Below are 27,990 nucleotides of genomic sequence, written 5' to 3' on the forward strand. Positions count from 1 at the left end.
CAAAGGGGTGCATATCACTGCTAGAAGCAGTGTTGCCATCGCTGCGTCCTCTCGCTTTTTCTGGCACATATCAAAAACAGTTTATGGGGTGGGGTTTTTTTTCCCCTGTTTCCCGAGTTGTGCACGGTGGGTTGATGCTAAGGGCCAGAAGTGATGCAGCCTGGGCTGCCGGGCTGTTGGACTGCACTGTCAGCTCGGGCAGAGAGTGTTTGCTGAAAGACTTTCTGATCGTTTAGTGCTGGGTTAGAGTTTCAGGAAGTCTGGCAGGCCCCTATATTCAACTGAAACGAAGGGCTGGGAGCACACGTGTGCTCAGCAGCTTTTGCACGTCAGGATGTCGCTGGATTAAGCCAGAGCCCTTGGTCTTTCAGCACAGTCAGCAGCGGCAGCTGAGCTGGCTCTTTCACTTGCAGGGGGAACCTGATGCCTCTTGCCTGTCCTCTGAAGGTAGCTGGCCAACAGGTCCCCCTAATCATCTGCCTAAATGTATTTCTGGAACAGATATTTTCTGACCAGGGAGAGCTAAGATTAGCCCACATTTGGCTGCTGGAGGTCTTGCATGGTGCACAGTCCCTCTGCACCCGCCTTTCAGCTTTCTCTGGATGTGTCAGCGTGAGCCAAAAATACTGTTCAGTGGCAGTGAGGAGAGCTGGAAATGGGGCTTAAAGACCCAACTGTGCGGTCAGCCAAGCCCAGCAGCTACCTGCTGTTTTGCCCCTGGGAATGGGAAAATGGGAGCAGGCTCTTGGCTGCTGGCCGGGCAGAGCTGCAATAGCATCCAGGCAGCTCCGGCAGCTGAGCTGGTTTGCAGCTGCCAAAGCAGCAGATGCAGCCACTACCTGGCTGCCAAACCCTTGTTCCTTGTGGGGACTGGAGCTTCAGACATCTCTGTGCTGGTCCCACAGCCATCGCTTCTCAGAGGCCCACAGACAATTCTCCCTGTCTGGCAGCTGCTTCTCTGCTTATTTATGGCCTTGTTTTCTCTGATAAATTTCAAACTCGTAACATTCAGTTCTTCCCTAGGCTGCCAGGGTGATGCTCGTCCTTGTGTCACCAGTGGAGAGTTTCTCAGGCCAGCTCTGCCTTGTCCCTGCGCCGGCCAGTGGTCCCAGCCAGGCTGTGGCTGCTTCCCACAGCTGTACCGGCAATGTCCTCGTAGCTCTGTGCTGCACAGGGGAGACACCTTTTCCCACCGGCACCTCCCGAGTCCCGAGCCAGCCTTGTGCCTGACTTCAGGGGCAGTATTGAGGGGAGCAGTGCTCCCATGGGTGGGTGAAACACCTGTGGGAAAAGTGCTGCCTGGCAGCAAACCTACGAAAGTGGGGCAGACTTCTAGCATTTTCCATGCCCAGCTACATCTGCTTCCACCCAGATGCTGCAAACCTGCAGGTTTTCACAGAAGGGACTCTTGTAACACACTCTCGTGTCCACCTGCTAGGGGAAGCCGGTGGAACAACCCCCAGCTCAACCAGCTATGAGGCAAGACAGAGGAAAGAGAAACATCCAGGCAAAAAAAAACCCCCTCCTTCAGTACTTGAAGGCTGCGTTATTTATTCCAACAGCTTATATAGTTTTATCAAACCATCTTTAACACAAAACATGTCTCCTAAAAGAGAGAAGGGTGTGAGATCCTACCAGAGATCATTTCAGCTAACAGCTTGCAAAGTTAAGCCTGAATTTTAACAGTCAAACCAACAAAATGTTTCTCCCCTCCCCTTAACAATACCTTAAAATGCTAAAACCCGAAGAAAAACATGCCTGTGGCTGGTGCTGCTGGTCTGTAGGTGGAGTTCATCCACACAGAGCTGTGCTTTGGTCCTTTCCTGATGCTCAGTGGCAGCAGCACAGGTGAGTGGTGCTTGACGTGAAGGCAGCGGGACTGGCCGGGTCCCTTCCCTGCTGCCCACCCTGATGAGGGACCACATGGACAGTCCAGAGGCCAGGTTAGGTCTAAGATGCAGATGAGGGTGAGGCTTAGAAAAACCAATAATCTAAATTCCTAATCTATGGAAACAGAATAAATAATAGTCTAAATTTGCAAAGGAGGAAGGTACCTTGGACAGGAAAGTCTGACATGTCTATTATTACTGAAACTGTTTTTTCCCCTAGGGGAAAATTGCAGCTAAGGCATCTTGAGAATGGCTCATATCACTACAACCACGGCAGTGTTGCTCTAAATCACTAGGGATGGGAGCAGAAGTCTTTTGGAGGCGTCAGTCCTTGCACAGCATCTTGTGGTGCTCTAAACAAAAATGGTTGCAGCAGAGGCATTTGACAGACAACTTGCTGTTCCAGGTTGGATTTTGTCCGCAGATTCAACAGCAAATTCTGGTTTAATGTTCACAGCAAGGCCCTCCTCCTGCCCATTCCACCCCCTGTACACTGTCATGGGGAGGGGCTGTTTTCTTGCCCCTTTGGTCTTGCTCCAGGGTCGTTCTCAGAAGAAGTGGCATCTCTTTGGCTTTCTGCAGAAGGGAGGATTGGGAAGAAAGCACGGTTACACCCTGCTGAGGACACAAGCGATCAGTAGTTGCCACAACTGATTTTATTCAGATTGTCACCTGCAGACCTAGCGCTACCCTCCTGTGGCCAGATATTTGGCTTAAGACTATTGGGTTCTCCCTTCTCGTTCCTGGAATACAAATGCTTCTCACGCTGCCGGTGATGCTGGAGGGAGCCTGGGGGCAGGGATGTGCTCTCCTGGATTAACCTGCCACAGCAACTCACAAGTGCTCCAGGAATTCCTGCCAGACATCCTGGCAGCTAGCTGAGATGCTGGCTGTTAGAAAAGCTCTAGTTTGTCCTTGTTACGGATGGGTGGGTGGAGAGGTGCTAGTATGGACATGTTGAAAGAGGTACAGTTAGGGTAATGTGTTCTAAAGTGGTTTTATAGTTACAGATTGTAGGCTGGAGGACTAAAAGAGCAAGGGCAAAAACTGAGTTTACCCTCTGCGGTGGTGCTGGATGTTTTGTTGCTCGTTAGTGAAATCAGAGTGGCTGGTTTGCTTGTGCTCTGAACAGAGGATTCATGCTCCTTGTAGCCAGCTGGCCAGTATATACTGAGCAGGGTGATCCTGCTGCCGTGTTTGGGCTACAGGGGAAGATTTGTAGGTGGCTGGTGGTGTTTAAAATTATTTCTGTGACCTTTAAGATACCGTGGAACTATTTGAAGGCTGATTTTAAAAAAAAACAACCCAAAGCAACCAGCAAAGAAAAAGCAAACCACAACCTGCCCCACACTTGATTTCTATAAAGCCTAAGGTATACCTGATGTGTAATTTGCTGTGGGATGGCTCTTGGTCAGCCCATGGCTTGTTCAAGCACCAGTGGCTCTACAAACCAGCCGAGCGAAGGGTCTTGGCTGGAGTGTGCAGTGCTCATGTGCCAGGAACCCAGGGACCACCCTGTTCACTGCAACAGCCCCTCAGCCTGCGGAGTCTCCCACTAGCTGAGTACCCACCGAGCATGAAGACACTGGCTGTAGCAAGGCCTGAGCATCTGTGTGATGCTCCCAGAGGCAGCACTGGTCAGCCGTACTGCCGTTTGGTGCCTTGCTCTTCCAGCCTGAGCGCCAGGAGCTGAGTTTACCGGTGTCTGCAGCAGCTCACCTGCTCCTTCAACGGCGAGGTCACCTAGGTCCTTGGTCAGCTTGCGCATGCTGATGGTGGTTGCATCTCGTTGGATGTCATGGACAGCGTTCCTCCGACCGGCCCGATCGCAGGAAATAAAGTCGGTGTATGTGCTGGACTCTACCTCCATTGCATCTCTATACACCTGCAAAATGCTGCAGAGAAAACACAGCTGTGAGGTCAAGGATGCTCAGCAAGCCTGGAGTCATGGCTTTGCCCAGGTTAGGTTACTCTGTGGAGTTAAATTACAGCATGAAAAAATAGTCCCTGTAATTCTGCTCCAGCTCCTCTAACAGTAGCTACTAAAATCTCAGATATCAACCCTGTCATGTGGGATGGTGCGGAGGGTGACCCATCATGCTGGGTGAGGGCAGGTGGGCAGGGAGGGTCCATCCCAGCTGCCTTGCTGGTCCTTGTTCTGCCTTCCCATTGCAAAGCAAGGCAGACAAGGCGTTTGCCTCCCCTTTTGAGCTTCTGTCCTTCTTTAGGAGCTGCAAGGTCACTTGCAGCAGCTTTTTTCCTACAGAAAAAGCCCTCCTTCTGCCTCAAAATGCCATGGGAGCTTTGAACGGAGGCCAAATCTGGCTCACTGTGGGGGGGATGGGGTGCTGATCCAACCTGAATTCGTAATGGGGAACGGTCAGGGCCTGGATGGGTACCCGCTGGAAAGCTGGGGGAGCAGGGCAGCATGTTGTGGGGATGGGGCTTTGGGTGAGTACTGATCTCCGCTGGCTGCCAGATGCCACTGAAAAAGTGTCGCACTGGACTGCTTTGGGATAAGCACTTTAAGATGTGAAAATCAGCCCTTCTGTGAGATGTTTGGATCCCTTCGCTCCAGGCTGGTGTCTGTGCCAAGCACAGCATGAAGAAAGGCTTGGAGCAGCCACTCGTCACACGCCAGCCCCGCTGTGAGCCAGCCTTTAGTTCAGCCTGTCAAGTCCTTAAGTTGTTGGTTTTTCATTCTAGCTGATGGTGTAACTCGGGTCCAGGGAGCTCACCGGCCTGGGGAGCGCAGCGCAGGCGTCCTGGCTCCGGGCAGAGCTCGCAAGCGCACGCTGCCTCTGCCCTGGCAACCTGGGGCTCTGCTCCTGCTCTTCTTTATTCAGTTTGGCACTTAGTTTCTTTTTCTACATGGAAGTTAGAGATTGATTGTTGTCTTATCTGTGATTCTACTCACTGTGAAAAATGCCCTTAGCCCTGCTGATGCTGCCAATACTTGAGGAGGTCCCAATCAGAAACACTTGTGTGTAATGAAAAAAAATTCAGCGTCTTGTCATTCACTTGCTTTTGTGTCTTGGGGTTAACAACCCGCTGAGAAATTTGCCTAGCCTCCTGTACAAACCCTGCTTTAAGACTGATCTTCCTACTAGGGAAATCTGCTGGCAAACCACCAGCCTGGGCTGGAATCGCACTCCTTGCTCTGTAATCCCCAATGTTCAGGCATTAGAAAGGAGATACTGGCGAAGAAGCAATAGCCAGGACAAAAGAGGTTAAATTCTCCCCGTTCCTGAGACTGAGCAGGGTGCAGTAACCTCAAACCTGCACAAACCCAGTACATTTTGGTAGCTCCAGGGACTCCTTCCTTGGTGCTGATGCCCGCTCAGGCAGTGCTGGCACCAGTTTGCTGGTGGGTCGTGGGGCTTGGCCCACCCAGACCCCCCAGGACAAGAGATTTGCTTCTCTGAATCCAGCACATCCTTGCAAACACGCGCCTCCCCTCAGGGCTTGGTGTCCATCTAGCCCCTGTTAAATGACCCCCAGCAAAAGCTGCATCCTCTGTCCCAGGGAGAGATGCCAACTGTTATTTCTCCTTGACTTCCCTCCTCCCTTTCCAGGCATGCCCTTCCTGCGACGAGGCACCCGCTCTGGATGCAGCAGGCTGGTTGATCTCAGCGAGCAAAGCGCCTTTTGCCCAGGGCAGGACAAGCATCCATCATTCCCAGACAAGTCCTCCTCACAGCCCATGGCATGCCACAGGCTGCTGACTGTCTGTAGCTGCCGGAGCGATGGCATACGGACTTGGGAGGCTTCCCTAAGTGATCCTGGGTCCACCTTCACATCAGTGAGGCCAATCCAGGGGTGGTATGCTCAGGAGTCCTCCTGCACTTGCACCGGAGATGGACCACCTGGTTCGTAGGATAGACTCTACAGACAGGGGAGCAGGAGCCGGCCAGCTCCGGGATGCAGCATCTTCCCGGTGTCCCTTGATGTAGCTGCCAACGGGGGGTGTGCTCACCTGCGGCAGTGCCAAAGGGCGGAATGCCCCATCACATGGGAAAAGGATGGGATCTTGATTAAAAACAGGGGAAGGAACCAAGTGTGCAGAAGCTGGTCCTGCTCAGGGCAGGCTTGGTCCCAGCTCAGCGGACGGCAGATGGCGTGTGTGGTTTAGTTATTTTCCGTGGCTGGGCAGGCTCCTGCCTTCCCCTCTCTGCGCAGAGAGCTGGAGAGGGCGGATTTATGAGCAAAGCTTTCAAATTTGTGCAGTTCCTTCAGGATTTTCAAGGTAGGAGGCTCTCAAAAGCCTTGCAGGCAGACCCCTCCCCGCTGGCAGGGACACACCAGCCTCTACCTCCAGGCAGCTGTCAGACCGAGGAGGTGATGGGAGCAGCCACCTCAATTTTTTGATAGAAAAACCTGATTTTTCAAAGAGCATTTTCACATTTCCAGGCAGATGTGTAACAGTTCAGTGGGTTTTTAGTCAGTGGAAGAATCTTTTAACATCTGCCAGGGGCAAGAAAGGAATCACTTTCCCTCTTGCCCACGTAGTTCAACCTGAAACTGTGTCACTGTGGGCAGTCATTTAGCAGTGGCAGGGGGTGCAAAGAGCGCTGCAGCACCCGCCGGCCCCCCACCTTCAGTTTTTCATACTCCCGTGGGCCAGCAGGAGGGAATGATTTTGCTCTTGCAAAGCACATTGCCAGAGCTTTTGCCAGGCGTTGTGGGAATAAGCCCACAGCACACAAATACACCGTGCAAGGGGTTCCAGGGTGCTTCGAAGACATGATTCAGCTTGTCCCCAGAGGGCCATTCTGTGCCTCCCTTTCCTCCTTGCTGTTGATGGGAGTAGGAATGGTCCCTGCACCCTCGGCGCAGCATACCAACCTGTGGAGGCAGGGCAGGGGACATGTGGCACGGTGACAAAGGACCTGCTGCCAGTGGCTCATCCCTCAAAAACTTTTCTGTGCTGCTTGGAGGGAGGTTGTATCCCCTCCAGATGGCCACAAGTGAAGAAGCCCCTTGGCAAGCTGCCACAGGCACCCGACGTGTCCCCAGAGCTGCCTCTGCTCCCATGCCCCCTGAAATAATCTGGCTCTGCCAAACCTGCCCTTTGGTCTCAACTTATTTTTCTGTGTTGTCTTGTGAGGACTAAAAAATCTGGAGCTGTAATAGTCTTGGCTTTGCTGGCATGAGCTCAGCTTCTGGAGCGGTTTTGCTCTTGGATTGCAGCTGGGCTCACCGGCATTTTCCAGGGAAGTCACCCAGCAGCTGATGGATCAGCTGGCTTTGCTGTAGGTGGTTGCAGCTAAACAAGCCATACTTATACTGGGGCTGAATTGTACCCATTTAGAAGGTGGATGCTAAGAAATTCAAAGGTTAAATGTTTTTTCTGCCTTTCCGTAGAAGAAACCAGGGCATTTCTTTTGGGTCAGCTCAGTGTCGCTCTTGGTCCCACTGGCAAGCCAGCGTTTCAGTCCCATTTCCCCGTTTGCCTGCTTCTCCACAGCACAGATCCCAGGGACTACAAGCAAACAGCTACTGCAAATAATATAAGAATGGCAGACAAATGACCTGGAAACGCCAGGGGCAGGTTAAACTCAACACAGGGCCATGTGCCTGCAGGGCAAACACAAGCCCTGTGACCTGAGCCAGTGGCCAGGCTCTAACTCCCAGGGATCAGATGGATGTTACAGTCACACCCAGCCCTGGATTCCAGTTTCAAGGAAACCCTTCACACGATATCGCATCTGTCCCTTGTCTAGGTTAATCTGTAGGCTTTTTATGGCTAGGAAGGGATATTTTTGGACTCCACAGTGATGCTGGCCATCAGCAGGCTGGGCTGAATTCAGCCAGCTTCCCCTCCGCTGCCTGCTCTGCTCTCTTGCTGCTCTGCCTCTTACCTCTTGCCATCCTCAGGATTTTCCGCTCCACCTAACCCACCTTTGCAGTGAGCACAAAGGGCCCTTAGGTCAGAGAAAGTCCTGTTTGTCTCTGCATGGCAGCCGTGACATTTTTGGGCGTAAGGTGGCTTAGTCACCTGCTTAGACATCCCTTTAGGGCAGCCAGCACAGCACCCCTGGGCTGCTGTAAGGAAGGAGGTTCAAAGGCTGAACACAGCAATGGATTTCCCTGCTTAACTAAGCCTGGAATCGTTGCCTGCTCCCACCCTGCTTTCCTTCAGAGATGTCCCTCTTCCTCAGGAGCAAGCGGAGGCATTGCCCTGCCCACGGTGCTCTCCCCTGGGACACCCAAGGAGGGGGACCTGCGCCTCGTCCCCCCCTGCGGCCGCAGCGGGCAGCCCCCGAGGGCAGGGACCGCGATGCCGAGCTCCCGGAGCAGGAGCCCCAGCAGACTGATGTCCTGGGGTGCTGCTGCCCATCTGGGGCCCCGGGCCAGCCCATTGCCAGTGGCAAGAACCAACAGCTGCGGGTTCTGGTTGGAGATGGCTCCCTCATCCCACAGCCCGGCGGGGGACGTGCTTTCCCACCTGCTTGGTGTCACACCAGCAGGTCTAATGCTCTCCTTTGGCCGCCAAACTTCTAGAGTCATAAAGCCACAAAGCCGAGCTAAACCTTGCTGTGTTTCTGGGGTGAAATTTCAAAGTTCTGCCAGGGAACAGGGATGCAACCCCTTCTTCTACTCATGCATCGCATCCCACTTCTCTCCCCTTCATTGGCAACCTGCAGGGGCCATGGCATGAAGTCACAGGGTCGCCTTCAGACGCTCCGCATTGTGCAGTGCCCCTTGCCCTTTCATTCCAGGGTACAGTGACTATTATTAGACCTCTCCTGCTGGGGCCGGATCCATAACAACAGCAAAACATACTCAACAGCCCTGCTGGGCTTTTAAAATATTTACAGTGTAAGATGGTTTACTGCAGAGGGGGGCCTGGTAGAGCACAGAGATGGGAGCACCGGGATTTCTGTGCTCCCTGTGGGGCTGCTGTGAGGTTTCCTGCTGGGAGAGTCGCATCCAGCAAGGAGGAAAAAAAATCCTGTAGGCTGAAGCCATCACTTGAGGTCAGGGGGTTTCCACCAACTGTCTGACAGCTTCCAGCTGGAATTTCCGCAAATTTTCCACTGGGTCTTGTCTGGGAAGATGGGTGAGGGGCTGCACATCAAAGAAGGAGGGCTCTGCGATGGTGTTATTGGGGTTAGAGAGTATTTTTAGACCTGTGCTCATGCCTAAAAGGCCTCGCTGTGGCTCATGACCCCCATGCACTAGAATTTAGACCTGTGGCCAGAAGCCAAGCTGAAGATGCAAATGCCCGGTTGGGAGCCTGGTCTGGTAGTGGCTACGTATGCAACAAGCATTGGTAGGGCTGTTGACAGGGTCTGCATCAGCGCAGAGCTCTCCTGCTTTCCTGCTGGGTCTGTGGACCCGTCAAAATGTGATGGTGACGGGTCTCGTTGGCCAGAATTGATATTCTCCAACCTGCTGAGCCCCAGGTTTCCCAGTGGATTGAGGAAACAGGCAGGATCATGGCAGCAGCCTGGTCTCCTATGAGGGCACATGTGTCCCGTGCTGAGCAAATTCTTTCCAGGCAAGAATAGTGTGAAAATGCCTCACCACACTTCAGTGGTGAAGAGATGTCAAGGCTAGGCATGGCACACTGGTATTTTTGGAAAGCTTTTGCTGTGGGATTCCTCATAACTCTGCACCCTCTGGCTCTTACACTAAATACAATCAATTCAGTCAGCACAGACATCACAGCTTCTCCGGCCACTGCAGTGGTTTTGCAGGAGCAGAGCTTCTAGGGTTCTCTAGGACTTAGTGGAAATTTATAATTAATTTAGGAAAAGAGTAGATACAGCAGGGGGACTGGGGCTCAGTGTCCACAAGCAGATCCCTCCTTTTGCTTTGGCCTGGTTTTACAGTATAAAGGCCACTTAATGCCTGTAGAACTGGTAACTAATTGCTTAGCCCCAGGTCTAAGATTAGGCTTGGAGACTCCTCTGCAACTTCACAAACTTTGCATTTAGCTCTACCAAGCCCCTTAAACTCCATCCCCTCCCTCCTGGCCTTCAGCACACCCTCAGGGACCCCTGCTGCAGTGTCTCTGCTGTCCCAGGCAGTTCCTGCTGCCCCACATCCTCCCAGCCACTGCCTGGCTCCCAGCTGATACAGGAGAAGCTCCAGACAGATTTCAAAATCACGTCCAACCCTTGGCATAGGGGTAGGGTGAGTCTTTATGTGCGCTGCTGCAGTCCCCATGGGAGAGGGGAAGGCTTGGGGCGGGGAGTGTGGGAGCCAGGAGGGGATTGCTCAGCCCCACCGGCATCTCGTTAAGGTCAGGATGTGTGGGTGAAGGCGGGAGGGACCCAGTCTGTCCGTCTGTCCATCCGCCAGGAGGGCAGCCCGGTGCCCAGCTCTGGCCACGCAGCACTGCCAGCCAGCATCCCCATGGCTGGAGCAGGCAGCACCCCTCTGCCAGCCCCACGGGAACGGGTGCTGAGCATCTGCTCCAAAAATCCTGTGCCACGCAGGAATCACAGTTTGCCTTGGCAACCAGAGTTGATGGAGCTCTCTGCTCCTCCCTCCTCTCAGCACCAAGCCTTGGCTACAGCTTCAGCCTCTTCTGCAGCTTCTCACTAAGTTGATTAATGGAAATAATTGGTCTCTTTGTGCATCTGGAGACAGTTGCCGTGACAGCAGTTGTATTTTTGTTTTGTTCCCGGGTTGAACTTGTTTTTCACATCCCACAGCTTCAAAGTGCTAATAAATCAGGGCACTCGGGTGTCATCCCCCCCACCTCTGAAAGGTGCACATCCCTCCGAGGGATGGGGTGGCAGAGCGGGATGAGGCACACTCAGCCCTAGCAGCCCTTAGGATGTGGCAGGCTGGCACCTTTCTCCCCCCCGACATTTTTCACCCCCTCAAGCCAGGTGGCTTGAGGCACACTGGGTGGACATGATATTCTGACTTCTGCACAGAAAGCAGCGAGACAGATTCCCTGTGTTCACCCAGCATGGCCATGAGCACCCATCACCTTGTGAGCTAGCACCCAAGTGTCTCTCTGTCCCCTGCAGAGACCCTTTCAAAGCTGTAAAAAGTATGAGGCCATGAGTCCCTTCTCCATTATTTTTATTTTCTCCTAATTTCTTCTTTCCCTTCCTTTACTTGTCAACATATTTTTACATGAACAAAACCAGTGACTGCGTGGAAGATCTGCTAATGCAAATTTGCAAAGCAGATGAACCACAGACAAGTCACATTAAACCCTTCAGCTGCAAAAGCCCCACAGCTGCTGTCACAGGCATGTTCCAGGAAGACTCGTGTATTTTCCCTGCTTGTGATGTGCATCAAACTTGGCCACGGGGTGGATTCCTTTGCAATGGAAAGCCCCTCCAGACTTGGGTTCCCAGTCTTCCCCCAAATCATTCAGGAAGAAAAGTCCCTACTGGATTTCACCTCAAAGGCTGGAAACCCCTGCCGTGGTCCCACAGGTCTTCTGATCACACCAAGGTGCTGACCTCTGAGTGAACATCACCTACTCAAACCCCGCTTGAATTCCTGGCCCAGGGTCCCTCACTGCCAGCACCACCTCCCCAACACCTTGCAGGCTTCCCTGAGCAAGGAGAAGTCAAGTAAGTGCTGAGGAGATGCAGCTGGGGGTATTTTCTAATTTTCTATCCTAGCACAGCTGCCCTTGTCACACATAAAAGGAAGGTGTGAGCCATAGCAGCCCTCGATGGGATGGCTCTGTTTCTGGGTGGAAGAGGACCTTTCTATGGCAACAGAGGTGAGCGAGAACAGATTTTTATGCCTAATGAGAAAGAGTAATTTTGTCTAGCTTTTCTTTGTGATGTGAGGAGTGGGGCTCTCCTGCTGTGTGGGAGCAGTGCTGGTGTGGCTGGGAAGGAGAGCTTGGCTTGGAAGAGGTGCTGTGCAGGCTGTGCCTGTGCAGTTCTGGCTGCTGCTAGGTGAGGGGGCTCTGCTTAGCACGGGGGGTGTGAGGCTCAGAGCCACCTGTCCTGGCTTTTCCTTATTCAGGCTTGCACAACCCCATAGAAAGTCTCATCCAGCATCCACAGAGCCCCTCGGACTTGGTGTGGTCTAAGGGGCTGAGTGAGAAGCTGTGAAGCCTCCTGAGGTGCGAGAGCCCTGGCAGCTCCCAACAGTACTTAAAAAGAACCGGGGCAACTCTTCGGAGCGTCAGTGTGGAAGGAGGCTGATTAGCAAAACCAGGCTTAGCTCTGGCTGCCACGGCAGGGGAGCAAGCTGGCCCCAGACCTCCCACCCCAGGCAGGGGCAGTGCTTGCCTGGGAAAATCTATCTTTGGGAGCTGTGGGAGGGATTGGGTGCCTGGCATGGTGCTGTTGGTGTTTTACATACAATAGAAAAGGGAAGTGTAGGAGTGAAACGCAGGCTGGTGGTGGGAAGTGGCTGAGCTAAGCCCTTCTGGGTGGCTCCACGGCTCCCATTACCCACTGAGATCAGCAGTCCCTTTGGCTGTGTGACTTTGCTGGGACCTCCACATGGGCAGGGAAAGCTCTGCTGGCGTGCACACCCCCTTCTCTGACTGTTTCTGTGATGGGTGAAGTTTTGTACATCTGTGTCAGGTGATAGCAGCTTCTGCAGGCAGGGTAAATCTGTCTGCGTAAGTCACCAGGGATGTGACATCTAGTCACGAGTCGAGGCAGCACTCGAGACGTGCCTGTAACGTTACACTGGGATGCTCAGCAATCATTGCAAGTTACAGTCTCAGAAAAGGTGAAGCTTCTAATGAAATGAATTGCCAGCTATGTTATGGTCCACTTGAAAGGCAGCCCAGGTGTAGGATACAGGTGATGCAGGATATAGGTGAAGGATGCAGGAGATGAACTGCTCTGAGGGACCTGCAGGAGAAATGTCTACGTGTGCCAAAGAGTCCTGAGATCCTGCATAGCCAGACCAGCAAACAATACAACCATGGCAGATCTGTGTACAGGAGAGCTGAGCACAGGAACAAGAGAAAGCAGCAAGATGACATGAGGACTGAGGAGATGCTCTGGGCACAGCAGCCATGGAAGCGAAACCATAAAAAGGACTGTCTGAGCTGGCAGATCTGCCGTTTACACAAGTGCTGCAAAAGGTTAAGCTTTGGGGGTTCCCTGGATCTTGCTGGGCTCGCTCTACCCGCAGAGCAAAACTCGCTTACATGGTTGTGTACAGGCAAAGGATATTTCCATGCAAAGTACGCGGGCAGCCTGCAAGCAGGATTTGCAAACGATGTCCGTGTGGCTGGCAGGGGAGAGGCATGGCTTGCACTAGGGGCTGCACTTAGTCAGCCCTGGGACACTGCCTGGGACAAGTACATGGCTATGAAGTATGGAAAATACAGCAGGAAAGTCATTCCAGCAAAATTATTGGTATTTTTTTCCCTTTAGCAGCTTTCTAGCGTCTAGTAATTCACAATATACAGAGGGAGGACAAGTGACTCTATGAAATGGGAAGGAAAACCTCATTCCTGTTTGTGTAATATCTCCCTGTGAATAAAAATTTTATCAGTCCATAGTGTGAATCTTTACCTGAGTTAGTTGACTTTCCTTCTGGACATGACTTCAAACAAGCTTCGTACGCAGCAGGGCAACAGCTTCTGGGGAAGGGAAAGAAAATAAATGTAAGAAAACATAATCTGTGCTTTTGTTGGGAAACATAAAGCTCAGCTGTTTTCCACCAGCTAGGACAGCCGAGGGGATGTGGGGTCTGGCGGGGCTCTGCCCAGCAGGCTCAGCTGGAGCCTGGCTTGGGGACACCAGCCGCAGGGCTGCGGGTGTTCGTATGGCACCTCGGGAGGGTTTGTGCCAACAGAGGTTTGGCCTTTCATGTCTAAGAGCAAGGAAAGGCCAGCCAGGGGCTGGCTTTGCAGAAGTTCTCCTTGGTTTTGCTTCTCCTTTTGTTGACCTGTGAGTGTGCCGGGGAGAGCTGCAGCCACTCATGCTGCCTGACCTGCTCCACGGGGGGACCGGCAGCTGTGGGGGGGTGTGTATAAATGACCATCGGTTTGCAGCTCCACTGCCCTTTAAAGAAGTGACACTTCCGTGTCGGCTTTTCCAAGGCAAAAGGGGAAGCTTGATCTGGTACTTGTAATCACCTTGCTGTATGGGTTTTGCTGCACAAAGAAACCTTGGGTTCCTTTGCTGTTTGTGCATGGCTGTGCCTTCCCCCCTGTCCCCAAGCCCCACTCAGAGACATTTCCTCTGTGGCCTCAACATCTGTGGGTGCGTTGCAATCTCCTGACCTGCAGAGCCCAGCCAAACAAGACACTTGCTTATTTTAGCAGCTGTTTCAGCTTTCAGACTTTTTGGAACATTATGGACTATTTTTTTTCCACTTTGTCCCAGGGACAAATATTAACAGAACAGAAAGCAAGAGAAAAACCATTTAACCATATAAGCCGTAGCTCATCCAGCAATTGATTGGTCTGGCCCATCGGTGTTGAGTACCACTCTGGCTAGAACTATTCCCCATCGTTTTCCAGGCTGGGAGAGATCTACAGCTTTTCTCTCTATTTTTTTGACCCACTTTTAAAACTCCCTAGCTGTTGGAGCCGACAACTTGCTGGCTCTGGTCCTGCTTCAAGGACGGGGCACTTGCTGCTTCTGTGTGTCCGTTTGCCCATCTGTTAAACGGAGCTATTAATACTCGCTCCCCTCGCTAGATGCTTCAAATATTTGTAAAGCACTTTCGGATCTGCAGATGACAGACTTACAGAAGTGGAAAATACTAATTATGATCATGACAGTAGCCAGACAAAGACGTGGAGATTTTACAATACACTTTTTGGTGTTCACCCCATTCACAGGGAAGTGCTTACTGGAAACGCTGGACCGGAAAAGAAACAGTATTCCCACAACTCGAGGAATATGCATCACCCTTTTGGGGCACCAAGTAGGCAAACAAAAGCAGGAAGGAAGAAAGGCAGCTTTGGAAATCTATAAGTCTTTATTTTCTTCTTTTGCCTTCCTGCCCTGCTCTGGCTTGTGTGTTACACAGCCCAAACAGTTAAACCTCCAGCACTTGATGTGTTGCAAAATATCTCGAAATATGTGGCCCTCTGCCAAGAAAGGCTTAAAGAAACTTCTACTTCAGAGCATCATTGCTCCAATTTATCACCGAACAGCCCTCTTCCTGATGGGATGTGGGGTGAAACACATTTTTCTTTCAAAGCAGGCTGATTTTGGTGATGAAAACTCTTAAGCAACTGGTACTGGCTTTCCAACCCTGGAGCCCTGGCTCTGGTTCAATATTTCTTCCCACAGCTCTCACTGGGGAATCTGGAGTCTGCAAACCTGAAGCTGAGCCCCTTGCTCCATCCCTGAAGGCTCATCCTTTTCCAGTTCATCTGGTCCTGCTCCTGGGGTGACGGGCAGAGCTCTGAAGGCCCCTCTGTGCAAAGGCCAGGCAATAACCTACACAGAGTTCAGGGATTTAAGGGTGGTGAGGTCCATGCAGTATGCCTAAGGATGGGGTAAAGTCACTTAAAGAAGAACACTTTACATCTCCTGATCTAGTCCTATAACCCGTCAAGGTACATGGATTATTCTGGGACTCCTGTGGAAATAAATGTTCACGGCATAGCTAAACATCCATACCCCATCAGGAATGAACTACAAGGGCATCAGCATGATGCACGTGTTTGAGGTTCAGATTCCCTCCATGTTTATCAGCTGTTACCCAAAAGGAACAAACACACAAAACAAGCTCGATGCTCTCAGCATTGCTTCAAAATGAATATATGTTCAAAACAAACAAACAAAAAAAACTCTGAAAGCTTTTTGGTGGGATTCAGCATCATTCTACACAGCAGCTGTTATGGTGCTGCTTTTGATCCAGGGAGGAAATCCTTTCTGGTTTCAAGCAAGGTGATGGCAGCAGAGAGAAGGTTGTTCTAGTGTCTTTTGACTCCTGGGTAAACAACAGGCTGCACGCGCTGCTGGTGGGAACAGGAGCCCACTGCCTCCTCTAGTGCCCTGTCCCCGGCAGCAGCTGGCATCCTTGGCCTCGGAGGTGCAAGAAAGCTTGTAACTATAGTGGAATGTTTTTCATAAGTCACTAATTACTCTGATCCAGGAAGTTTTATAATCCTTAAAATACAATGTCCTCTTAATCATACCCAGGATTGTTTTGCTACTGAGATAACTATCTGATCTCCATTAAAATGCCTTCTGAGCTCTTTGTTCCAGCGATACCTTGTGTCGACGAGCACCACAGATTAATTGCACTTTGTGGAAATGGTAATTCCAGTAAAGTTGATGACTCTCTGGTGGGGATATGTTTGGCTTATTACATCACTGCAAATATCAACAAAAGTTGGCATTTTGTTGCTTGCTGGGGAGTTCCTGAGGCAGTGGTTGGCAGCTGGCAGCGTGCCTGCGTGCAGGAGCTGTGCAAAGCGCAGCGAGCCCAGCCTCGCCGGGGCTCTGCTGGGGAGGGAGCGTTGGGGAGCTCACTGTGCAAGCCAGGAACAGGTGGTGTAAAGTACGTATCCCCGTGGGCTCGGAGGGAGTGAGAGCTTTCAAACCGGGGAACAGGTCATTCATAGTCCAGTGGCCGTTCTTCCCGCTCGCGCTACAGGTGCCGGCTGAGCCCTGGAGCGATGTCTCAGCCTCTCCAGCTGCCATTGTGAGGAGCTGGGGACAAAGTCCACCCACAGCTGAACCTGCCCTTCTCACTGTTGAGCAGCTCCCTTATGACTTGGCTTTTTCTAGTCATGGGGCTAGAGACAACTAGAAGCATGGTCGGTTTTTGGTTTTGGTTTTTTTTTTTCCCTCCCCTCTAAAATGGGTACTGTGATGGAAACCCTGTTTTCTGGATCAGTCCATAAATACAGCTTTGGTGACACAAGGAAACCTTGAGAGTGTGAACAAGGTGAAAATGGGAGAGACCAGAACTGGATGGCATAGAAAGGCAAACAAAAGGCTGGGTTGCAGCTTCTGCTGTTCCTTATGGACTTGTATATTCATCCCTGACCGTGCCACAGACCTGTATGAACCCAGGAAAATCATCTGCTTTGTGTGTAGCCTACGGAAAACAGGAATAATGCTGGTGCCTAGTCGCCCAGACAGGCTGCAGGGATTAACACACAGCAGTATGCTGCAGGACCTGGCCCTGAAATGTGGGAGATCAGGAAATATTAACTTGGAAAATGTTTTCCATAGTTATATCAGGCGGCAGGGTTATGTACCTTTGGGTATTCCTCTGAGTGGGCTCAAAAGTAGCTTTAGTTTTCTTTGGAATAAGAGGATAAAGGAAAAAAGCAAAAGTCCTCGTTCTAGCTCACCGCATGCCTGTAGAGCTTCTCAGAACTGGCCCCTGAGTACAGAAATACTGGGTGGCTGGAAGATGCATGGCTATGAAAGTCCTTGGGTTTCCATCTCTTTGTGGCCAAGCTGCCTATGCTGGGAGCCCATATACGGTATTTAATGGTCTCCAGCTTTTTGAGGCATCGGAGCCCATGCTCTTTGGAAAGCGTCCTTGAAAATGATGGCATGGGGGACTTGTACATCCATGTGGAACTCTGTCTGAAGGACTGACTCAATGCCCTGCTCTGTGCTTGAGGTATATTAAGCAGTCCTGGTGCATCCATGTTTGTAAATGGCCATTTAACCTACATCAGCACTATAAATGAATCCAGCCATTGAGGATCTCTTCATGCAACCTTCTTTCCCAAACACCATCCCTCACGAGAGCAGAAAAGAGGCAGTTTCTCAGTTGGGTGGCCACGCATTAGCATGGTGGCCCTTTCCAGCCAAAAGTTTCAGAAGCCAAGGTCTGCCCCACAACTACCGAAGCCAGGCACGCCGACCTCACCACGGGTGAACATCCCAGAGCCTGCAGGGCTGCAACCATCTGAGGGTCTCTGCCACCCGGTCAAGCCATCCCCACTCCACAAGTCTCCCCTCGCGCTTGCACTGCTGCAGCATCCCCGCTGCAGCTGCCTCTTGCTCATTTGACCGCAGCATGTCCCCCTCTTAGTGCGAGTCACCCAGGGCATTGCTTCTGGGTTCACAGCTGTGCTTGGCTCTTGTTCTGCAGAACCATTTACCCGCTCTAAGCAAAGGGAAACATTTCCCAAACACCCCTTTGGGGCCAAGGCATCGCGTGCATGTGAAAGCTCATCACTGTGGCTCGCTACCAGCTCCTTGGGGGACTCCAGAGAGAGGAGGGAAAGACACACAGCTCTGAGGTGGAGGAATTTGCAAAGCCTCCTGAGAATACCACCACACAGCAGTTCTTTTTTTATCCCGAGCCTTTGCCTGTTAAAACATTTGCTTGGAAAGCTGGATGCCAGCGAGCCTCCAAGCCTGCTTCTGCTGTCACACGCTGCAAAGCTCTCACTTATGCCTGCAGTTCGAAGGGAAGCCCTGGGCAGCCCTGCAGCTCCTGACAGCCCTAAGGGTGGTAGATTCATGCCATGGCCCCGCACAGGCAGCACACGGTGCCTGTCCCGCAGACTGGCATCCTTTCTCGTGCAAGCACAGAGCCACCCCGATGCTGTAAGGGATTCCCTCCGGCGTGTTGCTCGGAATAAAAGGGCGCGTGTCAGAAATGAGGCCAGAAATCCCTGCGGGGGTCACTGATCCACAGTCCTGGGTGACTTCTAACCGCCACATCTGCTCTCCGTGCTACCCCTTTGCAGCAAGCACTGAACTGCACGATTTTCCAAGTGAAGCAGCAGCCACCTCCCTGCCATCAGCCTACAAACGGTTTCTCCCAACAACAAAAAAATCTGGGAGGCAGCTTAGTGTTTCATCTCAGTTTGTGGGCAGCAAAACTCTGGCTGTTCACAGTCGGTTAGGTAAAAGTTAACCGTATCTCTAAACAAACCACCTCTTTGTAGCACAGCCGGGGGCAGCGGGTGAGCAGCCGCTCTCTGTGCTGCCAGTCTGGTCTCCTGCCCGCCATCCATCCCAGCCCCACGCCTGCCCCACATGCCTGCACAGCCCTACTTACGGCCACCCAGGGTCCCGCTGCTCCTGGAATGCCCAGCTCCACGGTCCTGCTGCCGAGGAAGCGATCGAGGCTGGATTACACCCTGCTGGCGTTTCTGCCCAGTGTGGCGAGCAGCCGAGCTGGCCAGGGGATCGCAGCCAGTTTCAGACTTGCTGTTTCCTTATACTGGGAGCTGCTAAATGAAGTTGCACTTCTGGGGCCGAGGGGCGTGTTCTCCTCCCTCCCAAGTCAGTCCCTGCCTGCTGTAATCCAATGCTCATCCCGATGATGTCAAGCAGCTACTGCTCAACTCCTACCTTACAGTCGGCAGGAGGGATCCGTTTCCTTTTCACAGCGATCTTTGTTTAGCTTCGCCTTGTAACCCCATCTCCTGGCAGCTGCATGTGCCCGAGCATCCTCCCTTCGATGCCGGGTGCTGCGGCAGCTGCTGCAAGGTGCTTCCTCCTGCCTCCTCCGGTGCATCGCTTGGGTGCACGTCCCAGCTGCATCCCGCCGTTCACCCTCTCCATCGGGGCTTGGCCAAAGGTGCCACTGCACCCTGAGCTCTTTTACCAGGTGTAGTGCTGACAAAATGCCTCCCAAGAAAAAAACAGCTTTGTGTCTTTTTAGAGTGCCTTTTACTCCACTGACTCCCACAGGGTAAAATCCAAGCACGCTGCAGCTCCATCTGCCCCTGCATGCCAGCCTTATGTGGGGGTGAAATGCAGAGGTGGGCACAGCACCTGGATTGAAGGTGGGGAGGGTGCTTAGGGCAAGGCAATATCGAGCACGTACCTTTGTACCCACCCTGCTGTGAAGCACAGCCTGGCAGCTCTCGATGAGCTCGGGGCGGCTCCAGAACAAGAGGAAGTTTGAGCTGTTCTTGGCACCACAGGGGTCCAGGAAGGTCCCTCTGGGTGGTATCACCTTCCTGTGCTATGTCTGCCTTGGGGACACTGCTGGGTGGCTGAAGCCAAACGAACAAGGTGATTGCAGTGCCAGGTCTCCAGTCATCCTCCTGGCCCTTGCTCCAGCCCAGCCCTACCAGTGTGTAGCAAGGTGTGTGAGCACACAAGGGTGTGCACAGTGCTGTCTGCTCCTGCCTGAACACCCAGACTGGAGCAGGGCTCGTTAGTGCTAATTGTTTTGCTGAGAGAGTTAAAGATTCACTCCATCCCTGCTGTAAGGTCACTGGAGTTCTCAGCCTCGTAAGGGGAGAAGAAGTGGCACGACTGAACTGGAGAGCACCGAGGGTGTTTGCCAAGGACTGGATCCAGTCCCCGTTTGAGCTAGACGAGCTTTTATTTCAGGGCAAAGTGAGCAGTGAGAGCCAGGACTTGGCTCTGCCAGCCTGCCATCTCGCTGAGCACCACAGACACAGAAGCGCCGTCTCTGCCATCCGGCAGCTCTGCTATGGCAGATGGGCCCCAGAGCCGGTGGGTGCTGGCGAGGAGCACCAGCCTCTCCTCTCGCCCCGGCACCGGCTGCGCAGCCGGACCCGCTCCACCTCTGCTGACTCCAGCCAGAATGTGTGTGTGCGCCTGAAAACACGCTGTTTGCCGTGAGATACCCACACCCCTGCCATCGCACGCAGGAAGAGATAAAAACACCAACAAAAGCAGCAGGCAGTGCAGGAAACACCCTGATGACAATACCGAGGCACAGAGGAAGGGGAACGGACCTCAACAGAGCAAAACATCACCATGCTCCGTGCATCCCCACACTGACCTCGTGTAGCTCTGCCTCCCGATTCAATTCGGGTTTATTTCCAAACCAGCCCTGGGAAGCCACTTTGATTTCCTGAGACGTCTCTCTCCCCAGTGCTTCTGAGTCACGCGTTACTACTTATCTAAAAGTAAGGGTAAGGGATTCACCTGCCTGTCTTGGTGAGATGCAACAGAGGGAGGAGAGCTCTGCCACGCTGTGCCGAGGGACCGGCACAGCCTCGGGAGGTTGCTACACTGGCCTGGCCAAAGCTGCAGTTTTCTCTCGACTCCAGCTTGTGTTTGAAAGCGATCCAGAAGGCAGCGGCTTCACACTAACGCTTGGAGCGCAGGGTCTGAAGGCCAAACCTGGTAAGGGTGCAAATGCTACACGAGCAACCCAGGCGTTGGCTTGGCAGCCTGCGGCCAGCACCGTTACTGCAGGCAATGTATAGCACTGGCAACAACAAAGCACTTCAGAAAACCAGGAGCACAGCATATGTACTTTTAAAATAAGATGTGATTTTGCCTTACTCAGACCTCCCAACCCTGTGTGTCTGGTCCTGGGAACAAGCCCCTGAGAGAATCCATCAAAGAGTCCATCCTTCTCTGCACACACTCGCATGTCCTTGCAGTGACCTCCTCATCCAACACTATCCCCTACAAGGACTGGTCAAACATTTTCCATCAAAACTCTTTTGAAGTAGAAAAATGCAGTTTCGAATTTTCTACAGAACATAATTTTTTTTTTTTCACAAGGGGAAAAAAAATAAATCCCGAGATGCCAAAAAGTTTGCCTGAAATCTTAACCCATTAGGATAAAAATGCATGGCTTTCAATCTATTTAGCCTTCTTATTTTTAAATGAGAGTTGACATTTTTCACTGGAAAGCCACCTGAATGTCTAGTTAATTCTCAGGTTCACTGTTTCTTGTCCTATTGCTCCACACACCATAAGACATTCACCCAGAGGTGTGGGCTCTGAGTAAATGCAGTTCCTATCCCACCATAGTGAGAAGACGTTACAGCTGCCTGGCACGGCACGCTCCACGTGATGGATGGCATTACAGCCTTGAGCCAACTGACTCAGCTGCAGTCACAATCAGCCTTTAATGGCTTCTACTTTACCGATACACTTGTATTTGATGAGGTTTATGCTGCCTGTTGCATCCATCTGCTTTATACTGTGCTACCCCCTGTGGTCTAGGACTGGTGGCAATGTCACTGCTGCTCTGGACAGCAGGAGGTTTGGCGCTGCTCTGTTGGCTGCTGCTGCTGTTGATGATGCAGTTGGTCTGCAGAGAATTGCGGTGCTTTTTTTTAGCTCTGCATCACAGAGTGGGATGCCAGGGAGCAGCACCCCAGCGAAGGGATGGTCCTACAATGCCCTGCAGCTTGCGCTGTGGGTGCCACCTTCACTGCTGCGGTGCAGCACAGGACGAGAGAGCAGGGCTCAGGGAAGAGCAACAAGCTGTTCTGTGGGTTGACAGTCAACCTTCAGCTGGGGGGAGGGACAAAGCCAGAGCAATCTCGTAAGGCAAATGAGTCAAAATGAGGTGAGAGTATCCCTGAGGGTGCTAATGTAAAGAAACCCACCCCCGGAGCCATGCTGCTGTGCTGGATTGCATGCTGCCTGCTCCAGCAAGAAAAACCACCAGCACAAAGGACTGTTTGGGAAGCTTTAAAGCCCAGGGAGACAAGATGTCACTTCTGAAGGATCTGACCTGCCTCTGACCTGAATGTTTTTGTAGCCTGAGCCTCGCTTCCCTCAGAAGCTTGTGCTGCTGGGGTTGGAGCAGCGCTGTGATAGCCTGCTGATGTAGCATGAAGCTTCCTCACGTAAGAGCAGCTTCCCGCTGCATTTCCCAGGCATTGAGCTCTCTGTGTCACTTGATGTCATCAAGATTGCAAGGAAATGTGGAATGGCACAAGATACGCATGGAAAAAATGTGACAACTTCGGGTTTTTTTCCCCAGACTTCCTCCCCCAAAATAAATACTTTAAATAAACTTTGATCAAAAAACCCACAGAACATATTTCAGCAGTCTGCTGGACTCTTTAAGGAAAGTGTGAATATCTTAAGCCATCAAGTAACAGCTTGCACTTGGAGATTCGTGAGAAGAAGAGAAACTGGCAGGTAAAAGCAGCTTTAGTGAGAAGCCACTCTTTGCTGTCAAAGGGAAAACATGGTTTGCCATCGGTCAAGGAAGAGAGAATGGGTGTCGGGACAGCTGAATGAATTATCAGCACTCAGACCCATTTTGTTTTTATAGAAGTTGTTCATCCAGAAAGGTTCATCAACAAGTGAAATGAAAAAAGCTTGTAATGAGGCTAAACTCATTAGCGAACCGGCTGCAGGGCCACCTCTGAAGCGGGCAGGGTCGAAGAGCCGTGCAGGGCAGTGGGGAGCCCCTCGGCGCTGGGACAGTGGGGACGTGCATCGCGGCTGCCGGCAGGGTGGCTCGGTGTGGGGCTGACATGCCAGCAGGGCAGAGCACACTCAAAAAACTGTTTACTTTGAGCTGGAGCTATTTTTAGCTGCAGTAATCTGTGCAGAGATGATAAAGCTTTTCATTGCAAAGTGAGTGGCTGTGCTTTGCTTCTGGGCAATTTCACTCCATGAGCTCATCCCTTCCCCCTTCCCAGCCGTTACTCCCCACGGACCTTATCTCCTCTGTCTGTTGAGCCAAACACCTCCAAAAGCTTTGTCCCGGCTATGCAGGTTGGAGTCTCAGCCCAAACTGAGATTTTTTTCCCCTCTTTCCCTAGGGAATGTATTCAGTCTGGAAAATAAATGAACTTTTTTTTTTTTTTTAAGTCTCCAAAGTCCGGTTCAAAGCTTTTGCTGAAAGCCCATCATAGAGATGCACCCTCTAATCCTTCATTTCTGCAAAACTGTCCAAAGGCTCTTGCAGCATCAGTCACTTGATGGTTCCCTCTTTGCAGCTGCCACAAATACAAGCAGGTCTCAAACTCAGATCTCGTGGCAAGCCAGCCATCAGGCAGTGACAGCACTGCCCCACGCCACGCTTTACCCAAGGGGTCCCCAAGCCCATCACAAACTCCCTTACACACTCTATATAAGAAGCACTTTACCTGCTGCTGATAGGAGAAAGCGTGGCAGCTGGCTAGCGGCACAAAGACTACAAAACAAGCACAAATCCTGCTTGGTAAGGGATTTGTTTGTCTAAAGGAATCCAGAAGCTTCTTCAGTGTAAACCCACAAAGGTCATGCATCCAGCACATGCTTCACCAGAAAATCATCCCACTAGTAAAAGCTTTCTGGTTTGGGACACGGGGTGAACAGCAGCATCGCTGCCAGCTCAGGGACATATTCAGGGGGGGTGGGGAGAATATGCGAGTATTAATTAAATAGGCTCATTCTGCATGCTAAGAAAGGTCAGATACACAGAAAGAGCTAAAAATGATTGTCAGGATGAGAAGGTACAACAGGAGAGGTGTTGCTCAAGTTGATCGCAAGTGCCTGCTCAGGTCTCACTGGCAGGGAAGCAGGAGACGCTGCTGTCCCCACGCAGGTCCTCCTTCCCTTTGTCCCTCTTTCTGCTGGAGGGGGTGGTTGGAAAAAAACGAGTAGCAGGCTGTGTTGGCAGTTGTGCTTCTCTCTTTTGGAGAGCAAAGGGGTATGCTAATAAATGAGAAGAAAACAGTTGTGTCTGTCAGCTTTATAACACGTGCCAGAGCCACCCAGCCAATGGTGATGGTTTTCCCCTGGTGTTTGGCAACCAGACGCGGATTCCTGTTGCAGATGTGCAGAAGGCATGTAAATATTTTGATCCTGACTTGTGCTCTCAGATAAGCGGGCTTTCACGTGATTTTATTTCATGCACTCTGAATGAGGTACTCCTGCTTTGGAATGGTGAGGGATCAAACTCAGGTTATTAATCCTCTGTTGTGAGTCAAAAGACTGCAAGCTTCAAGCTTCACCTTATACACTCATTCTCTTCCTAAGGTTGGGAAAAAATACAGCCTAACCTCCTGGCATGATTCCCTGCTTTCCACGTTGGTTCATTAAAGGGTACATGTAACCAGATGCCTTCTCACGAAGCAGCTGGCCACCGTGACAGCCAGGATAAGCTCAGCAAGGCTGTTCCTGTGTCCTGTGCCATCCCATGCCCTCAGACACGGTATCCTTGATCTATCCTCACTGTTCCCGAGGCCATAAAGACTGGGACTGGGGAGGTGCAGCATCCCTGTGATCTGGTTTGAGAGCAGCAGGAGTTCAGGGTGCTCCATGGGAAGAGCTTCATGTTCTGGTCAGGGAACAAAATATTCTGTTTGTGCTGACAGTGTGCATAAAATAAACCCAGGGTTTGCCTAATGACCTGGGAGCATTCCACTCAGGCATTGCATACAGCCCTTTGCTCCCAGCATCGTACTGGGAACCCGCCTCGGGTTCCAGGTGTTGCCCAGGTGTGCAGTGGCTGACAGGGAGGTGTAAGCAAAGGTGACAGGGCCACCCTGCATGTTGGGTGGACCAGAGAGGGGCTCTGCCACCCCAGGGTGGATGCAGGGGCTGCCAAAACCCTGTTGTTCCTTACGGACTGCGTGGGCAGAGTACAGTGCTGGCTCCTGGGAGGAATGTGGGATGCTGCGGGGCATGGGATTTGCCAGGAGGCAGAGCCATTAATTCTGAAATGATCCTGGTGGTGCTACAGTGTGTAACCACCTTCCATCCCAACTGTAGTAGCAGATATTAAGACATAGTCTCAGCCTGGGAAAGCTTAGTCTTTTAAATAGCCAAGACAGAGAAAAATAAAGGAAAAGAGATATTATCATCTCCTTTTGGCAGTTGGCTAATGGAAGGACAGAAGGCTAAATGACCACTACAGAGACACATTATCACCCAGCCCAGAACATTAACCTTGTCCACACTGTTGCTGGCAGCATCACCATGCCTGTCGCAGATGGACAGCCTGGTGCTCTTGCGGGGCCCTGCCAGCAGACCTTCCTCACCTAATAATGGCCAATGCCACTCCCCACTGCTCTTGGGATGTATTTTATTTACTGGGGTTTGTGTCATGATTGTTCCCTTATGGTTATTCTAGCATCTCCAGTTTTTAAAGGGTTCCACTTATTCCCTTAATTCACTGTATCTGTTTCGGATTCTTGCTTTCTCCCAAAGCTGGGCTGAGGTTTTTTGGACAGGTGTAAAGTTTTTGCTTTTATGCAGGACTACAGCTTTTTTGGACACAGAGTTTAATGTTTTCATGCAGATTCCAGTTGCTGCTTATTTTGGTGGCTTAAATAATATCCTTTTATAACATCTCTCAAGTTTTCAGCTTTGTAAAACTTGGCCTGATAAAGCATCAAGTATCTTTATTCAGATTATCCATTGCAAGAATAATTTAGCAATGACATTTAAACAGACAAGACATCAGCTTCCTTGAGCCATACATTAAAACCTTAGTTTCGTACAATCTCAAGTTAGATGCCTTATAAAAGGTCTTGCAGAAGACCCTTTAATTAAAATCCTACCATCCAGGCTGCCCTGGGGCAGAGAGTTTCAGTCATAGTTAATATAAAAGTCTGGGTTTGGGTCTGGGTTCCTTGCCCTCATACTGAGTGAGGTGTAAATGCCAGTCACCATCTAAAATACCCTTTACCCAAACTGCTGTGCTGCCTGGCAGCTCCTCCCTGCATGCAAAGGTGGCTGCAATATTTCTGACCTACTCTGTATGCTGCAAACTATCAGTGCAACAGTCATGCCATTATTTCTATATGTAAACATATTTCTATATGTTGGCCATCCTGCACAGGCACGTTAAGGCAGCAGCCTCTACAACAAGCTATACACCTGTAAAATGCCGCACTTGATAGATGGGCACTTCGCAAGCTGCCCTTTCCAAGCTGGCTGTGGCTGCTGGGACCTGGCTGACCAACCGAGCTGCTAGGCAGGGGGATGGTGTACAGAACTGCACTTGCAGTGCAGAATTGGTACCCCAACCTGCCCCAGCTCTCCCTATCGCTATGGCAACTGGCAGGAGATCTCTGTTTGGACAAGAGGTGTTGCTCCACAGCAGCGCTGGCTGCTTTCCTGCAGAAACGAGGGCTCAAACTAGGCAACCAGGAGGGAAAATCCTCTTTATTGTGACTAAGAGGCCCTTTTAGTTATTATTTATCCAAGTCTCCAGGCACTGTAACATATCATTAATAATATAATCAAATCTCAGCAATCTTCAAGGATGAGTTGAACAAGCATGTAGCCAGTTGGGAACCTGAAGAATTCCTTTATGCTTCTTCATTGCTTATGGGAAGACCATCGTTGTCTCTCCAACAGCAACACCAAACACACCCCTTCTGTGCTGAAGGCAGGAGGTCACCAGCTTTTCAGTAACTAAACCAGTTTGGGAAGTTAAGCCTGCTAGCTGTCACATTGCTAACAAGAATGTGGGTGAAACTGAGAGCTAGGATTAATAGAATAACAGCTCCCCCTTTTCCCATCTTTATTTGCATGACAGGAAAAAAAAGAAAAAAAAAGACTCACTGAATCAATCTACTGGTTTATTAGATAACTGTAAGATGCAAAATTAGAGAAACCTCATAGATTTGATATTGAAATGTTGGAAGCTGGAGTGTGTGATCTCACCTGCAGAGTAATTACTGATCTGGAGTAAACCACTACTTGATAGGGGTCTTTACCCCAAGAATTAATGTGGAGGGGCTTGTGTGCTATGAATTTCATCCTAATTTGCTGCGTCCTGACTTCCTCATGTAAAGAGGTCATCTTGGCAAGGCTTATGGTATATTTACCACTGTTTGTTCAACGGTGCTTTAAACTGGGACATCACCACAGTCCAAACAATTCAGTTGTGCCCACTGGCTAGGGATCCAGCCCAGCGAGAGCCAGGAGCTGACACTGGCATTGTCAGCGATGGTATCCAAACAAGCTAAGTTTGGGAAGCTGTTGTCTTTCATCATTCAACATTTTCAGTTGGGTTCATTTAGTTCCAAGCTGGGTAATTACAGCCTCATTATTTTTCCTTTTTACAATGAAGACAAGACTGCAAGCCAGGCAGAATAATTCCTCCTGCTACTGTTGCCAAGATATGATAGCACATCTACGCCGTAAGGAATGTGTCATGATATCAGTTTTATTAATGGTAAATAATGGCCCTTCAGTGAAGCAATACCTTAATGCCAGCTGGTGCCTAGCCATAAAACGCTAACTAAATTTCAAATCCTATAGACAGATAATTGAGTCAAGATTATCACTGCCCAGCACATTCCTTGTTGACCAGCATGCGTCAGGTGTTGCATGTTGGTTTATTCACTGAAATTAGTATCTGGCTGCAATCAGTCTTCCATTCTAAACCCACAAAAACTCATCTAAAAATAAGATATCAAAGTTCCCACGACAGTAAGTAGAGGCCAGGACAAAGGGAGTGATGGTAGATCAGGTATCAGAGAGCAAAATTCATCCTGTCTGTCCACCTTCACTGGCAAGAGGGAGAGCTCGCTGACTACCATGAGTAGATACCTACCTTGTAGGCAGCTTCAATG

The 27,990-nt window shown here is 51.0% G+C and overlaps 1 protein-coding gene across 3 annotated transcripts; it reads right to left on the minus strand.

The window, feature by feature from the left end:
- Positions 1-1,531: 1,531 nt before the first annotated feature.
- Positions 1,532-27,990, minus strand: PKIG (cAMP-dependent protein kinase inhibitor gamma). Of its 3 annotated transcripts, none has more exons than XM_055722362.1 (4): positions 27,972-27,990; positions 13,361-13,428; positions 3,609-3,784; positions 1,532-2,465 (listed from the first exon to the last, which is right to left on the minus strand). In XM_055722362.1, the coding sequence occupies exons 3-4, from the start codon at positions 3,757-3,759 to the stop codon at positions 2,386-2,388; spliced, it is 231 nt and encodes a 76-aa protein (XP_055578337.1). In that variant the 5' UTR covers positions 3,760-3,784; positions 13,361-13,428; positions 27,972-27,990; the 3' UTR covers positions 1,532-2,385. The 3 variants fall into 3 exon arrangements, with proteins under 3 accessions (XP_055578337.1, XP_055578336.1, XP_005439067.1); XM_055722361.1 differs by lacking the exon at positions 27,972-27,990 and adding an exon at positions 19,085-19,216; XM_005439010.3 differs by lacking the exon at positions 27,972-27,990 and adding an exon at positions 18,789-19,019.

The sequence above is a fragment of the Falco cherrug genome, chromosome 10, assembly GCF_023634085.1.
Source record: "Falco cherrug isolate bFalChe1 chromosome 10, bFalChe1.pri, whole genome shotgun sequence".
Classification (NCBI taxonomy): Eukaryota; Metazoa; Chordata; class Aves; order Falconiformes; family Falconidae; genus Falco; species Falco cherrug.

Excerpts from the sequence above, each read along its gene's own strand:
- PKIG (XM_055722362.1), bottom strand. The coding sequence starts at position 3,759 with ATGGAGGTAGAGTCCAGCACATACACCGACTTTATTTCCTGCGATCGG. Across the intron at positions 2,466-3,608 it reads CCTCGCCGTTGAAGGAGCAG|AAAGCCAAAGAGATGCCACT; the intron begins GTGAGCTGCTGC and ends TCCCTTCTGCAG.